A 16156-nucleotide genomic window follows, 5' to 3' on the forward strand; every position below is an offset into this window, starting at 1 on the left:
CTAAATTATTGCATGCTAACCCTTGTACGTTAACGATCTCCACAACAACATAGGCCACACGATTTGAATATAACAATGAGAGGCTAGTTCCTAAATGTTGCCCTCCTAGTCGAGTCACATGAATCCGCCCGCTAACGCTGGATTCGCTCGTTCCCAGCCATATCCGTTTTCAGTGGAATTAAGTGCTTCGTCCTCAAATGCCCTTTTCACCAATGTAGTGTTTACCGCTGACACAGTTTCCATTTTACATAAGGAGGTCTCCCTACAAACCAGTTTCGCTTTTACCATCACTAATGTACCCTTCGGGTTCTTAAAAATATTTGTAAAAATTGTAAACCGTACCCTCGCTGCAATTGTACACACCCCTTACAGGGGACGTTGAAAAAGAAAGTGCCATCTTTCCGCAGAAAAAGAAAGTATTTTTCCTTTAATTCTGAGTCATGTGGGCGACACCATGTCCGGTGTTAGGGGGTTACACACTTTTTGGGGGCATTTCTTAAGAGCGAGTAGAAATTAGAAAAATAAAATGGTTCCCCTCAGCAGGCATGACGTATGGAATAATTGAACTATTATCTATGCAATCAGGATTTCCCCCAAACTATGTTGTATCCTCGCATGGGATAATATTTTTTGTCTTGATTTCCCTTTTATTTACCATGGATCAGCTCAATACCAGCTGTTTAAAACTAACTTCCTTTATATGGGATAAATAATTTGTTTGCTGTGTATCGGTAATTTTTAACGGTATATTATTGGACTCGGTTTTGGGTGATTATTCATTTTTGGAGCTGCCAAGCCAAGGCAGACATTTTCCATTTGTGTAACCTTGTGCTTGCCTGGGGAAATCTCTCAAGGGGAGCCCGACGACACCTAATAAGGTAGCTAGCGAGATAGCTTAGCCACTTATTTAATTTAGTGAAGTTGCCATCACTACAGTGTTGCCCTTTTCGATAACTAGTATCAGTTTTAGCCATTGTAGGAGTACTATAGGAAGCGATAGGAGTACCGTGCATAACTTGAGAAGGAGGGTTTTATGTCGAAGGCACAGCAGAATTTCCCGAACCCGTTTAACTTTCGCTGTGAGCTGTCACTGTCTGGTCCGTGTGGATTGCACTCAGGTGGAGAAAGACAAGGAGGAAAAGAGGTAACTTCCTTCTTACCCTGTTTTCCCCCCTGCAAACCCATGTGTCAGTGAGGCCGAACGAGGTGAGTATTTCGTTTTATTTAGCTAGGTAGCTACACCGCCCGTCTTTTATTCTGGCCGCGGTACAGAACTAACAATTAATAATAGGCATTCGATGGAGTTCCCAGCTGCGCCCCAAATTGTAACATTTTTCGCTTCCGCGAGGTGATTTATAGATTTTTTGGGGCCCGAAAGCGTCCCGCAGACGTCAGCTAGCCCTTTGATTTGGGCTTTATTGAAGATTTCGACTTGATTATCAGTTTATAGTGCCTGAACATCTTGCAAGTCGTTTTGCGGTATGGCTAATCGTTACTTATATTTAGGCAGGGTTGCATGTCGTGTTAAGAGTTGCGAGGACTCTAGTAGGGTCTTTGGTTTGGACAGACTTATAATATGAGTGATTTACTTTGCCTGTATAGCTTTATAAACAGATTATTGAATGTTTAAGACGTTATTTTTACATTTTGTGACATACCGAGCGAATTACTCTGCTGTGAAATGGAAACGTATGCATCTTATTCGTTATTAGATGAGATTATAAAATAAATCATCTGTAGCATTTTAAAACTTGCTTTATGACAGAATAACCGATGAACGCTGATGTGATTTTGTAAATGTTTATAATTGATTTTGTAAACTAAAAATAATCGGCAAGAAAAACGGTTGAAATCGGTTAGAGAGGATGAAATGTCTGTTTTTAAAATGTTATTAGGCTACTACAGTCTTCTTTAATAGACAATGGCATGTGCATATTTTCTGCTCGGTCATCACTGTTCGTATTTGGCAACACCGACATGTCCATGTATTGTACACTGACTGGCTTAATGCTGTACACAAATAAAACGGGCTATATGATATTTTACTTAGGTCATTTAGCCTATGTACTGTGCGGGCCCTCATTGGTTGCTATTAGCAGAGATCTCGGCTTGTAGGGAAAGAATGATGCATCATTTCTGCCACTTCGCAAAGCTCTCTTTCTTGCCACCGCTCCTGTGTCCACCGCTCCTGTGTCCACCACTCCTGTGTGGAATTCCACCTTTCCACATGTTGGCCAGTGGAGCAGCCCAGACATTGCATATTACAATTTAATTAAAATATATGAATGCAGAAATGCATATATTATGCAATGGTTTGACTCAAACAAGGACCACGTATGGTCCTCACGTCTCACTACCGTATAGTCTGTGAACTAGGTATTCTGACGTGCCTTTTTTGTTACATGTACTGATAAAAATCAATACATGTTGTAGATATCACGGTATTATGACAGGGGTTAAGGACTCAGGACTTGTAATTTGGTGAAAGTTGCAAGTTTATTAACTAAACAGAGAGAGAGATGGGGGGTGTTAAGGAGCAGCTGTTAGGAAATGTGACTTGAAGCCAGTATATTCTTTATCTGGGATGGAATCCTGCTGCTGTAGCCTACATGTAATGACGTTTTATACATAATTGCTGGCAGTTCAAAAAAAAGAAAGAAAAAGAAACATGAATAAGATCATAAAGGTATGCTGTTTAACTTGGTAACCATGCAAACAATATCATGTTTCAGGATATGAAGTGATAGACCCACAGCGCAGGTTTGTGGGAATAATGGTAAAGAATATGAGTGTACTTAGTCCTCATCCTCGCATTGGACGAAAACGCTTTGCGCCGTTGGTGCTAGTGTTGTGCCAACAGAGTAATTAAGCAAATTCACGTGTGGTTCCCTCCCAACTAATTCAGCAGTGTTATCCTTGTGAATGGAGGGGGCATACATTCCTGAAATCAGTTGTGGGTATTTGTGGTGCTTTTTTCTGGGAAGTAAATGTATAATTACAGAAATGTTTGGTTGATTCCATTGAATCCCTATCGAAGTAGAATGTTTTGCCGCGTTTAAGAATGAAATTGTAGCTCTGTACCTGCATTACTTATTTTGTGCAGTATTTCTTTTCATACTTTTTTCAAACCTTTTTCAAGGGCATTGTGCATTTCTCTGTATGTGTGAAAGAGAATGTGAGGGAATTGTTATTTTATTTTAATTTATAATGATTATATTTTTCATTCCACAAACAGCATATCATTTGACTTGCTGTGTCACCCCTTGCCTTCAGACCTTTACTGTGCGGATGGTCCATCAGTGGTCTAGAACAGAAGCCCGGCTTGTCGGTGTGTTCGGTCTGCGACTGCTGAACACACTGCCTGCCTGAAAAACCCTGAGCACCACAGTGTTGGGTATGCCTCAGGTAGGACGCTAAGTTGGTTGTTATTCCATTTGCATGTGTCTATTTACTGACATACCAGTTTCTATTTGCATTTTTCTGCAGGGATGCAAGGTCAGTATACGTAGCAATAGACCGGAAAACACACTTTGAAAAATCATTTAAACTGCACCAATTTTGCTAGAAGTCATTGATTTTAATGTATGTGATCTGCTCTACCCCCGCTCCCCCTCCCCCACTCGGTTGTTAGGCAACTATTTTTACAGTCCTGGTGCCTAGTTTAAGAGCTTACTGTAAACGTGACTGCCGTTAGTAACGAGGCGTGTGGTTCCTGTCCCTCCAGCCGGGGTTAAATGGGATGGAGCCTGTGTTCGGCGAGGCCTACGGGACCCACCGATCCCTCTGGTCCTCATACCCGTCAGCTTTCTCCCCACAGGGGGGCGCCACTGAGTATGACGAGGTACGTGAGCGCGGCCTGCTCCAATACTCTTGACACCCACCTCATTGACTTCATAAATTTATGCAGACTTTCTGAATGTAGTCAAACGGCTTGAGATGTAGAAACATTAACTAACACGAGAATATTTTGGTCTTTATTTATAATGGTCGTTATCACTTTAGCTACAGGAATAATCAGATTTTTCCTCTCTGCACTTGTTTCTGCCCACCAGGGTGTGGTCCTGATGCTGGGGTCCCCGGCGTTGCCTCGGAAACGTCCCTTCGAGCTGCTTAGCGACCTGGTGGACGATGGCTTCAGCGAGGACCTCCACCACGAGTTCTGGGACATCTCAGCTCTGGACGACCTCACGCGCTACTCCAAGGGGAACTTGGAGGGGGACCTGGCAAACTCGGAGGGCATGCTGATGGCTCGGTGGAGCAGCAGGGAGGAGTTGACCGTGCCGGAGACCATGCCCGCTGGGTCAGATGCGGGGCCCGCTGGGCGGGAGTCACCGTCGATGGCGGCGGCGGCGGAGGGAGAGGTCCGGTGCCGAGAGGTCGCCGAGGTCCCCGTCGTGGCGGAGGTTTACCAGACGCCGCCGGAGGCCGGTTCCGCCTCTCCGGGCTCCGGCCTGGAGCTCCGATGCGAGGAGCACAACTACTCCCTCCAGGCCGACCGGCACTCCGCTTCCAGCCAGGGGTCGGACAGCGAGACACCCGACACCGAGGAGGAGGAGGAGGAGGAAGAGGAGGGCCCTGAGGAAGGCGAAGAGGCTGGGGACAGCACCTCCTCAGGAGCTGAGTGTGGTGAGTCATCTATATCGGCCCCCCCCCACCCTCCCTCCCCCCCACCCCCAAGTGCTTAATCACGGTACATTATTGGCTTGCATTGTAATCTGTGGGACTTAAAAAGGTTTGCTTCAGACCTTTTCCAAAAGCGCACATTAGATTAATGTTTTCATTTTCTGGGTATCCAAGGAGCATTTTTTTTGTTTTCTTTTCTTTACAAATAACTTTTCTATTTTATCGTGGTTCTTGCGTGTGTTTTTTTATATTTTAAGATGTTAAAAGTGGTGTTTTGTTGTCTGGTTTATACTTTAAGCCGTCTCTGCTTTTGACGGTGAGAGCTGCTTTGTGACGCTCTTTGTGGTTAGCCGCCATTGTCAAGAGAAGCCTCGAGCATTTCGGTTTTCTTTCTAGTGGCCTGAGCTAATCATGCTAGACCTTCGTATAGAGTTACCTTCCCTTTGGCAGAACTGCTTCCCTCCCAGTAAAGACAAGGAAATGCTTGTTTACTATGACAGGAACATATTTTACGTTGACAGGTTATTTTTGTCTGTGAATGTGACACAGGCACCATGAAGAGCAGTTTGGATACTGTGTGAATAGCATTGATCTGCTAGCAGGAGAAAGGTCGGTCCGGAACGTATTAATCATAAACATAAACTTCATTCTTGAACGCCGAAGCGCAACGACAAGCCTGTCCCATCACCGCAGCACCCTCTGTAAGTTAGCGGACACGTAGGCTGTCCTCCAAAACCCGTTTTAACACTGAAACTGTGCGGCCATTGCACAGGATGACCGAGCGCGCAGCACAGTCGCCCCGCGCAGCCACTTAGCAGTCTGCAGGAGTCCGGCAGCCTGGGAGAGTCGCTGTCGCACAATGAGGTGGGGGGGGCACCCTGCTGCCAAAAACCCTCCCTCCCTGGGTGACACTACGGCTAGATCTAATTATCCCCCGAGGGACTCCCAAACTACGGTTTGGCAACGGCCTGGTCGAGATTCGGCTCCCCCCCCAGAACAGGGGGGGGTCCTTCTTTGTACGGTATGCCGTTTTTTTTCACCGTTGCATTTGAGCACATCGGCCATAGAAAGTTTGAAGCAGTTGGGATTGTCCTTTGCTGCGGGTCCATTCGAGGGACCCCGCCCCGCCAATCATGGCAGAGGCCCCGTTTGCGCCCTGCGCCCGCCCTCCGATTCCAGTTGCCCACAGCGGGTGACACTGTAAATGTGTCTGTTGCAGATTAGTGTCCTCAGAAGTTTAATCCTGCCGCCCATCACAAAGGGGCAAAGCAGATGTGCTCTTAATACAGGCCAGCAAACTAAAATGTTTGTGTGCTTTTTCCCACACACTCTACGGGTTTGGGCTATGATTTGTCCTAGTGTACTGCAGTACAGCAACTCACTCAAGAAGATAATCCATAGAAGATATTTTTTTCTCTTGCAAGCAGGATATGCATTTCATTGAATGGAATGACCATATTTGTGTAAATAAGGTGTATCAATAAATTACAGCCATGTTGTATTAGCGAATATTGATGGAGACAGCCTTGTGTCGAACATAATTCTTACAAAAAGAGTAGCTGCATTCTGTGCAGTAGAACTATCTTACATCGGTTTTTTTAGGGAATGAGAATTTCTAGCACAGGACCTACAAGCAGATGCTGCATCTGAATTTTGTTAAATGGAAATGTTGCAGTCATCCAGTGGCAGAGTCAAATCAACTAAAACGTACACCTGGCACATATTATTTAAACCTCAGTTAAGAATGGAAGTTTTATTGCTGGATTTTCAGATTATTCTGAAGATTTTTCCAAAAAATACGCTGCAGCTAAATGTACTTTTGAAACATGAACTAATCTTTTCGCTCACGTCATTAAATAATATGGCAGCAATCGCAAAGTAGCGTTACTCTTTGATGAATTTGTCCGGTGCTAAACAATTCCTTCACACTTTTTAATGTGTTGCCAATTCATATTCATTTGCTGGCTCTGATTTTGCAGTTTTATCCCAGTCTGAGAAGTTCTGTGAGCGTAGACTGGGGGCGGGGGGGGGGCGGGGTGTTTTCATTTCCAGACTGTCACAATATTTTATCGGGCGACATTTCTCGTGGCAGAAAAAAACATTCTTTTTGCTCCTTTCCCGAAGAACACTTATTTTATGTGGTAACTTAAGACGTTTCATTTGAGGCGGAAAGACTGGGTAGGTTATGCAAGAGGATACAGATTTCCTACAAAAATGCTTTATTTGAAAGCTGATTTATTGTGCTGAATGGAAAAGGATCATTAATGTATCACTGGCATTACTACGTTGTGTATGCTGTGAATACTTAATGTTTTCACTCTGCCTTATTACTTGTGAAGCACTGAAACAGCGTTTGAATAGGAATGATTCTGTCTCACGGTATTTCGTCAATACATTTGATTGCTTACCAGCAGGTTCCACCGTAGTATGATTTTCCCAGTTCAGACCGTTCTCATGCCCTTGTGGTTATAACCAGCTCCACCTGATTATATTCAATGCGCTCTTTTGAGTTCTTTTCATTAAGAGGTTGAAGGTCGGTTGGTGAAGGTCAGTAACAAGGTTGGTAAATTTTGACTGAATGCCGACCCTGGAATGCTTCATCCCCTAGAGCCCGAGCCCGAACCCGAGCCGGAGCCCGAGCCGGAGCCCGTCAGCCAAGCCGAGCCCTGCAGGAGGCCCCAGAAGCGCCGGTGCTTCTGGGAATACAACCACGGCCACGGCCACGGTCACGGCCAGGAGGCGGGGCCGAAGAAGGGGGGCTTCAGGTGGCCGCTGTCCTGGAGCTCCAGCACTCTGCCGAGCAGCTTGTACAGGAGGGAGGGTGAGTCCGGCAGCGGCGAGCCGTCTGTACGCACGCCCGCGCAGCGCTGCGCTGCGTCGCCGTTGAGCCCAGAGGACGAGGGCGCACGCGGCTCACAGAGCTTCAGCTTTTATTAGGCCGAAACGCACAAAACGTGAAGTCCTCCATCAAGGGTGCAGCAGCTGTGTCCCTGTCTGGATTAAAACCAGCAAGCCTGGTTATATGGTCTTATCCACGGCCTCCAAGGCCTACGTCCTGAGGGTGATGTCACTCTCAGAGTCCATCCATTAGCCCCACCCACCCCACACTCCTTTATGAAGTTCAATAGAAATCCTCATGTTTAGCAAAGATTTCACCTGAAAAAAGTACTTCAGAAGTAAGGTGTGCGTCCTTTCACAAATGTAACGGTGCATTGGGAGGATTTGTTATTTACCAAATATTTTAGGTATTGGCTTTTAAAAAAGAAAAAAAACGAAAAGTATTTTTACTTCTCTCCCAATTTGTGTTGCCTTGTAGTATTTGTGGCACTGTCACAATGCTGCAACATCCTGTGTCAGTGCAGTAGGGCAGAGACCACGCACACACGCACACACACACACACACACGCACACACACGCTCTGATGCATGTGCAGCCAGCTGCAGGTTATACTGTGTCCTCGCATAGCTGGCAGGTGCCCGTTCGACCGACGAGGCTGGGAAATCTCAGTCGAAGCGCAACCTCCCCTCCCCCGATGACACAGCGGTCAGTTATGCGGCACGGGCACATCCCAGCACCAGGAAATGCAATGCGTAAACTACGCCCGTCCCCCAGTAGGCTTTGCATGTGGCATTACAGCCAAAGGTAACTCTGTGTCTGAAAGTCCAGTCCTTTACAAACCGATAGCCTACGGACCCATAGCCTTTCTGGGCGCCGCTTGTACTTACCGTATCCCCCCCCCCCCCCCCACCCCAGGCAAGAAGGGTCGGCGCAAGGCCCGGAAAACGGACGCCAGCGACCTGACGCCGAACCCGCAGAAGCTGCGCAACATCGGCGAGCAGCTGACCAAGCTCAACGCCGCCATCGACGGGATGAGGCACGTCAACGACCTGCCCGTGGTGGCCCGGGCCCGGTCCCGAAAGGAGAAGAACAAACTGGCCTCCAGGTGGGAAAGTACAGAGGACACAGAGAGAGAGCGAGAGAGAGGGGAGAGAGGGGAGAGTGAGAGGGGGAGAAACTGATAGAGAAAGCGACAGAGCGAGGGAGAGAGATTCGTTCATTTCAGATTCCTGGCACCTCCAGTAAATCAGGCCGTTCTCAATCTCGCGCTGGGCCACTGTGTCCTGGGTAACAATCTGTACCGAAAGCAACTTGACAGAACGTCCCGAGAGATCCGGTGCCTAGCGCTGCTCGCTCTCTGTGACTGTTTCAGCTTATCAGTCCTTAGCGCGTGCACTTCTCTGACATCACTGTATTGGTTACATAATCACAACATTTTTTAAATTTATTTATCCTTTATTTAAGCAGGGGGCCCCACTGAGACCAAGATCTCTTTTTTTGGGGTGGGGGGGGGGCCTGTGATCACACAGCATTGACAGCATTACATACACAGTACATGTAAAGTGAAAGTGAATAGAATGAGTTATAAACAATGGAGACACTTATAAAAAAAAACACGAGTAGGTGTGTATCCATGGCAGGACAGTTGGGAAAATTAGGCCTAGAACACACTGGCACTGGCTTAGGCAGGTACAAGTGGATTCCATCTCTAGTAAATTAACAACTAGGGTTTTTAAAATGATCAAGACAAACCAGGGAAGTCAGCTTGAGAGATTCTTGAAGTTTGCTCCATAGGTTCAGTGCAGAAACACTGAATGAACTTTTACCCAGGTCAGCCTTAAAACGCGGTGCATCCAATGAAATCCAGGGATCTGGCGGGATTATTTGATTGACAGCTGCGCGTGCTGACCGTTGGCCCGCCTTCAGCGTGTTCTCGCTCTGCGTTTCCCAGGGCCTGTCGCCTTAAGAAGAAAGCGCAGCACGAAGCCAACAAGATCAAGCTGTGGGGGCTGAACCAGGAGTACGGTAAGGGTCTTTTAAGGACTCGCGCAGTTCCCAGAACCGCCACGCGCACGCGCGCGTGCGTCCCCGCGTGTGCGTCCCCGCACGCCCTCTGCCGCTCGCCGGAGCCCTGCCCCCCTTCCCCGCGGCTGACCTCCAGCCTGGAGCCGCGCCAAGCCCGGAGCAGCGGGGATTTGTGTGTCAGGAAACTGCGTGTGGAAGAGGCCCCCCCCCCCCCCACCCCCCCCCCCCGGAATTCCACACAGCGCGAACCTGACACCACGTCGGCTTCGCATGCTACTATAGAACGGGGGGGGGGTGGTGGGAAGCGGGCGGGTTTGTGGGAGGAGCGGCGGTTGGAGCGCGCTCATTTCTGCTCCCAGCTTCTCCGAGCGCGTCAGATGTTTACCATGTAACACAGCCCCCCCCCCCCCCCCCCCCCCCCCCCCTCCCCCGCCCACCTCGAATGTCATGCAAAACCAGTCATGGTTTTATATGTCTCTAGAGACATGCAGCAGAGCGCAACTTCTCGTTTAAAGAGGCCCACCGGCCCCCGGGCCCTCCCCCGAGCGTGAAAGGCGCGGTCTTTTTGTTGGCACTGAAGACTGAGCGAGCGCTCGTCGCTGACGGGCGGCGAGGTAGCGGGGGTAACCTTTAGTGACCGGCTTGTGCGGCGGGCAGAAATTCCCGCTGATTGTAACTCTCGGACTCGCGCGACCGTGACCGTGACCTGTGCTTAGTTTAGATTTTTTATTGCTCTTCCCTCACCTCGAGTAACCTCGCCTGAGGCGCCGCCAGCAGCAGGCCTCGCCTGCTCGCTTTCCAGTATGTCACTAGAAGTGGCTGAAGGTGCCTCCAATAGAAGCAGGCGCAGTTTTTAAAGTTTTTTTTTTTTTTGCGGAAGGAGGAGTTGGTACATATTCATACACCTTAGAAAGAAATTCATTCATCTCAAAAAAAACTACACTACAATGAGCATTCCTTGCATTGTGGGCAAAGAACTGAACAATAAATGCTTTTCGTTTAAAAAGCTCTGTCGTTATGTGGCTAGCTACTGTAGCTAACTGCCCAACATTAAACCCTCGATTTCCTCAAATTACCCGTTTTAAAGTAATTGCAGTCTTACAGATTATGCAAGAACAGTGCTTCAATGGCGGTTCACTTGCAGTTTAATTGCCGCCTGTGAAAAATACACTGAATGTTTTACATGGTGCTAAAAAATTCCAAAACAAAGTAGTGGTTTTCAACTCAGCTACAAAAAAGTAGTAGTTTTTTTGTGCACAGACATGTAAGTAGGAGTAGAGTAAGGGGCAGTTGACCTCTGACCCTTCGCAAAGGGTTAAGTATACCTCCTGGAAGTCATAGGAAATACGAATTACCATTTTTAAAGAACTCCAGAACCCACAATGCACAGACCAGGTGCACTCAGATATGGCCGCGGGGTACACCGTAATGGTGTCTGTTGAGAGGAAACAGGCTCAGTGTGGATGTGCACTTGTGATGTGACTGGGCATTTTATTAAAAATAGCAGATGAAAAACTCAAAGTAAATAAATCAATTTTTCTTTATGTATTATAGCCTCTCTCACTGCAGTAGGGTGGGGCAACAGCACAGTTAGTGGGAAAGTACAAGGCGGGCCCATCAGCTGCGTTTGTGCTTGCAGACAACCTGCTGGGGGCGCTGTTGCGTATCAAGGACATGATACGGCAAAGAGTGGAGAGCGGCGAGGTGGACAGCGAGCAGGGGATGACCGAGAAGCTGGAGAGCCTGCTGAAGGAGTCTGCCGGTAAGCACCGCCATCTGCAACTGCCCTGCGCATACGGCAGATCACGGCTAGCTTTTACACCTTCTAATACGCAGCCGATCATCGAAAAACCTCCGACCGGCTCCCGCAACCTTTGGGTCGATTTTTGTTGTTCATTCTCCAAATGTTTGTGTTGTTTTGCCCTTCTCTCCTGTTTCCAATTCGTAAGCTGAATGAACAGTCGATGTTTAGAAAGGTGTGAAAAAACAGACTTGGCTACTGTGACTGAAGATTCTGTCGTTACTGTCTCCTGACTGAGCAGGTCCGCTGGTGGCTGGACGGACCAAGGACTTCGTGGAGAGAATTTTGGAGTGCAGTGCTGCTGGCCAGGGGCAAAAGGGACCCCAGGAACAGGGGCAGTCGGTGTGACCCTGCCTGCCTCTTCTTCCTCCATCTATCTATCCATCCATCCATCCATCCACTCTTCCTTTCCCTCTCACTCCAACTTCTCACCTCCTCTTGTCCACTCTCACATGGGAGGGAGGGGAGGGGGTTAGAGACACTGTCTGATAGAAATATTTTTAGTATTTCCCCCCACCCCCCTCTGAATTGTGTTTTCCCCTAAACTTCAGTAGCAGTAGGTAATCTTCTGAGGGTGCTCACTGCAAGCTAGCTGCTACAGTCTCTGTGTGCGTTAGTGTGTGTCGCGTGTGAGCGAGCGCGCCATTGCCCGTGTCCGCGCGGGGTGCGCGTGTGTGCGCGTGCGTGCGTGTGTGTGTGTGTGCCAGATTTATCTCTCCCGATACTGAGTATTTTTATCCTATTGTGCCTAAAAATAGACACTGCACTGCTCGTTGTAGCTGTTGGCTGAGATGGAAGGGGTTTGATATGGAGGATGTGCAGCAGCAGGAAATTGAGCAGCCGGGGAGAGGGGAATCGCTGGGACTGGAACATTTTTTTTTTTTTTTTAAATCGGTGCTTCTGTCAAGAGGGCACAAAGAAGCACTTTGTCTGCACGCTCGCGTTGGAGAGCTGCGAAATACGCTAGCGCGCGCACGCTGGCGTATTTGATCGCATTCAGTTCGTTTTTTTTTAATTGGGGGGGGGGGGGGTACCAATGGGTCATGCCCCTGCGTTATGGATAGGAGCAGAGGGGCGCTGCACATCGCCGATATCGGCCCTTCGTCGGCCAAGGGATATGTTTTCCATGCCTATTGTATGCCTTTCTGTTAAAACTGTGGTGAACTAATGTGAACTCGAAAAAGAGTACTCGTACTGGAATGTCGAAAATGTGAAGAGGTCTCTCTGTGCCGTTCTGAAGAAGGCCCGGCGGTTGGCTGAGGGCTCGACGGCCCACGCTAGCGCAGATCAGACGCCGAGAGGAAGAGGCTGGGTCCGCAGTATTCTATTGGTGAAGCACCGCGGAACGTTTTGTAGAAGGGGCTGCTGGGAGGTGGAGTCAAATGCACTTCAAAATCCCAAGCTCTGGGCCGTGTCCGAATCAGCGCAATAGCCTGCTATTGAGTGTACTTGTTGAGTACACTGCATGAGAGGGTTGTAAGGTGGCAAAACTCTCAATGTAGTGTACTTAAAATCCTGGGATGATATACTCATTTTTGTGGTTTCGCTGAGTATATTAGGGAGCATAGTTTTCAGAAAATAAACAACCATTTTTGTCTCCTAAATATGACGCGCAGCTCCACTGACGTTCTCCTTAAGTGACATCAGCGATGACACGAGTATGGCTGTACGAGGGTGGAACGTCTTAGGACATTTCCAAAGTGCAGTTGGAAAGTATGGAGGATCATTTTTTCATATTGCCCATTGCGTACTAAACCATATGCAGTAGACAGTAAATACTTTGAGGACACAGTAGTTAGGAGGCTGATTCGGACACAGCCCTGGACTTCACCTCCCAGTATGCACTCTGTGAAATGTTTTGTGCTGCCCCGCCTTTTGGATACCCCTCCTAGGCATTTGATCTTGCCCTCAAGACACCAAAGAGCATTAGGCCCAGATTTAGTCTAACCGCAACGCACTTCAATTTTCAAATTTGAACTATTGCACCTGCGTCTTTTGACTCCTTGATTGCACAACCTGACCGCATCGATGATGATGTGTGTGGATTCAGAAAAAGTGCTACAAGCTTTTACTGAATCTGTTTTGTAAATGAAGACAAAGTGCACTGCACTCAAATCTGGGCATTGGTGCTGAGGTTACTGATCAAGGTTTTTGGACTTAAAAAAGATAACCATAGTTGACCTTGGTCTCGGCCTCTGACTTTAGGGAACCAAGAGCAAAATCTGTTGATAAAGTAAGGACAGTGTTACGCTGGCGGTCTGGATATTTGTTCACAGAGAGTACAAGAAACGGGGGAGGGGGCTGAGATTGTAATGAGGAAATACTGTAGCTACAAAGACATCGGACACAAACAGGGTCACGGACCCCTGTCTCGATAATCTGTTAATGTCGCGAGCGCGCGGTATTTTTTCCACCGTCGCAGGCCGGCGTGTTGTCATGGCGCTCTCTCCACGATGCCTTTCTGAAGTGCCTGGAGTTTAAAGCCATGCCGACGGATGTGATTCGATCATGCCAGAGGCGGCGGCTTTTTGCCTAGCAGCTGGATTGTTGGTGGGGAGGGGGGGAACCAACGCGTCTGGAGTAACAGCATACCGGCTGTGGGGGAAATTAAGCATATTCCAGTGTCAATGGAACTGAAAAGTAAAGGAAAAATAACGGAGCTTCTTACTGGTACACATTGCCACTTCATCGACGAGCAATATTGTTAAGTGTGTTCTCTGGATTAAACCAGACTAAAAAAAAAACTGAATTTGTGATGGAAAAATGTGATACCAAAGACCGCTGTCCCAAGGAAAATAATAACAAAAGAAAATGCGTTAAAATGTTAGATTCTTCTGCTGGTGCACTAGACCATGATGTCCAAAAAAAAAATGCTGCCCAAAATGCTGAAATTTTGTACTTCATTTGATATCATGCACAATTGCCTGTCAAACGTGTGTTCTGATTTAAATCTAAATGCTATAATGTCTAAACTGTTGGGGCGAAACGGTCACTTGGGTAATTTCCATTTACCCAGACAAAATGTATTCATTCTTTTGTGACCCGATGCCATGGAAGTTATATGATTTGCAAGCAAATGCACTAAACATTGCGACTTCTTAAAATGTTTGCAAATCGTGTATTTTCAATGCTGCCAAAGCGTCGACGACGACGATGATGATGGTGAATTGCGTTTATATGGCGCGTTTCATCGCTATCGAGGAAAACGTGAAAGGGAGTGGCGGGGGAGGGGGTGCAGGTGTGAGACTCGCACCAACCCTCACAACTAAGTGCTGAATTGTTACACCGAATGACTAGTTTTTATACCGAATGACTCCACAGCGCTTTGCTTGTAACTGCCTGGGTATTTACAGGGTTAATGTACAGGGGGAGCCGCTCCTGCTGCCATTGCCGAGCGTAACATAAACCTCGTGTTTACATTCCTTTCTTCCAACACAGACGCTTAAAATACCCTCGCCTTGCGTTCTATTTACTCGAGGGACAGAGCGCGGAAAGGTGAAAACATCTCGGAGAAATATTTCACAGCACACTGCAACGTGCGCGTTTCAGTTTTTTTATTTTTTTTATTTTTTTATTTAGTTAACTGCGGCCCTGCCGTAATAGAGGTCGAGAAAAACACACGAGTGAGATCCGTCCTGGGAGCTGTGTAAAAAAAAAAAAAAAAAACTACGCCATTAAAAACGAGGCTGGAAACGTAAATTTCCTGTTTTCGTACGTGCTGCATTCAGAAAACACAGCCCGCCCCCTTGAAACGTTGGAAGCACTCTGCCTGTTCAGCAGCTGCTCCGCGTATGAATGATCACTTGTGTACATGTGCCTGTCCACTGCGCTCCCCCTCTGCACAGATGGATATTGCCCTGCCCCAAATAAGCATTTCGGTTTTTTTTTTGTTTTTTTTTTCGTAGTTACATTTCAGATGTTTTGGGGCTGTGGTCCCAAATTCACACACTTATCTCAGCTAGAAAAAAAAGAATTATATTTGAGGATCGCATTTCTGAGGAGGATATTTTACAACTTAAGGAAATGGTTCAAAATAAAAAGGGAGAAAAGTGGGAATGAGAAAAACCTGCAGAAAGAGAAATCCCCACCAGACTACAAAGAGTCATTCCAGAACGCTTCTTTTGTGTTGTACAGTGATCCCTGCAGGAGTCTGTAGCCTGTCTGTCTCATATAACCCAGTGGTGGAGCCGTGTCATGCTTTGGTCTGGCAAAAAGTCATTAACACTTGTATGTACCCACATTTTCACAGTAACGTTAACCATGAAAAGTACAAAAAAAAAAAAAAAAAAGTGCCGTAAAAATAGAACCCTAATATTTTGTTTCCTGTGAGTGTACTGTATTCTTGTATAATGTATATTTTAATATTTATAAGCAGCTGTTGTATTAATAAAGTATATTTTTTAAAATGCTTCCTTTTTGCAGTTTATTTGCAGTGAAAAATTGCCATAATTTGCCTGACTGAGTGGGTTGTTATAGTAAGGGTTTCTGCCCTCTTTGCAATGGATTAGTCTTTTGGTGTGGAGGTACCCTCTTAAGTCTGGCAACTTCCTGTCACAACAGTGGGGATGAACTCTGACCCACAGACAGAGTTCAGACAGAATGTTTAATGTAAAAGTTAAAGTACTTTTTGGTACAATTTCTTTCCAAGGACCTTTTCAAATGAATTACCTTACACACTTTAGTAAAAACATTTAACGGTTATAATAAAAAATGTAGCAATTACGCTAACCAGTTTATAGATGATAGCTGATGTCACTGAATGAAATTCTATATCACAACAAAGTTTGTGTTTCCCATATTCAAGCATATCTCAAGCATTTGTTCAGCCATGCAGGCAGAGAAGAAGACAAAAATAAACAAACCAAAAAC

General features: G+C 46.8%; 1 protein-coding gene across 4 annotated transcripts; it reads left to right on the top strand.

Moving 5' to 3' along the window:
- The first annotated feature begins 486 nt into the window (after positions 1 to 486).
- On the top strand, positions 487 to 15696 carry LOC135247440 (CREB3 regulatory factor-like). Of its 4 annotated transcripts, none has more exons than XM_064320895.1 (9): positions 487 to 1206; positions 3274 to 3405; positions 3725 to 3841; positions 4053 to 4626; positions 7232 to 7444; positions 8377 to 8566; positions 9413 to 9486; positions 11126 to 11248; positions 11529 to 15696. In XM_064320895.1, exons 2-9 carry the CDS (start codon positions 3397 to 3399, stop codon positions 11633 to 11635), a joined length of 1407 nt encoding a protein of 468 aa, XP_064176965.1. In that variant the 5' UTR covers positions 487 to 1206; positions 3274 to 3396; the 3' UTR covers positions 11636 to 15696. The 4 variants fall into 4 exon arrangements, with proteins under 4 accessions (XP_064176965.1, XP_064176966.1, XP_064176964.1 ...); XM_064320896.1 differs by having other exon boundaries at positions 487 to 878; XM_064320894.1 differs by having other exon boundaries at positions 488 to 1144.
- The last annotated feature ends 460 nt before the right edge of the window (positions 15697 to 16156 follow it).

Source organism: Anguilla rostrata, chromosome 2 (assembly GCF_018555375.3).
Source record: "Anguilla rostrata isolate EN2019 chromosome 2, ASM1855537v3, whole genome shotgun sequence".
NCBI classification, from domain to species: Eukaryota; Metazoa; Chordata; class Actinopteri; order Anguilliformes; family Anguillidae; genus Anguilla; species Anguilla rostrata.

Coding starts and splice junctions, on each gene's coding strand:
- LOC135247440 (XM_064320895.1), top strand. Junction 4,627..7,231: donor CTCCTCAGGAGCTGAGTGTG/GTGAGTCATCTA, acceptor TTCATCCCCTAG/AGCCCGAGCCCGAACCCGAG. Junction 11,249..11,528: donor CCTGCTGAAGGAGTCTGCCG/GTAAGCACCGCC, acceptor CTGACTGAGCAG/GTCCGCTGGTGGCTGGACGG.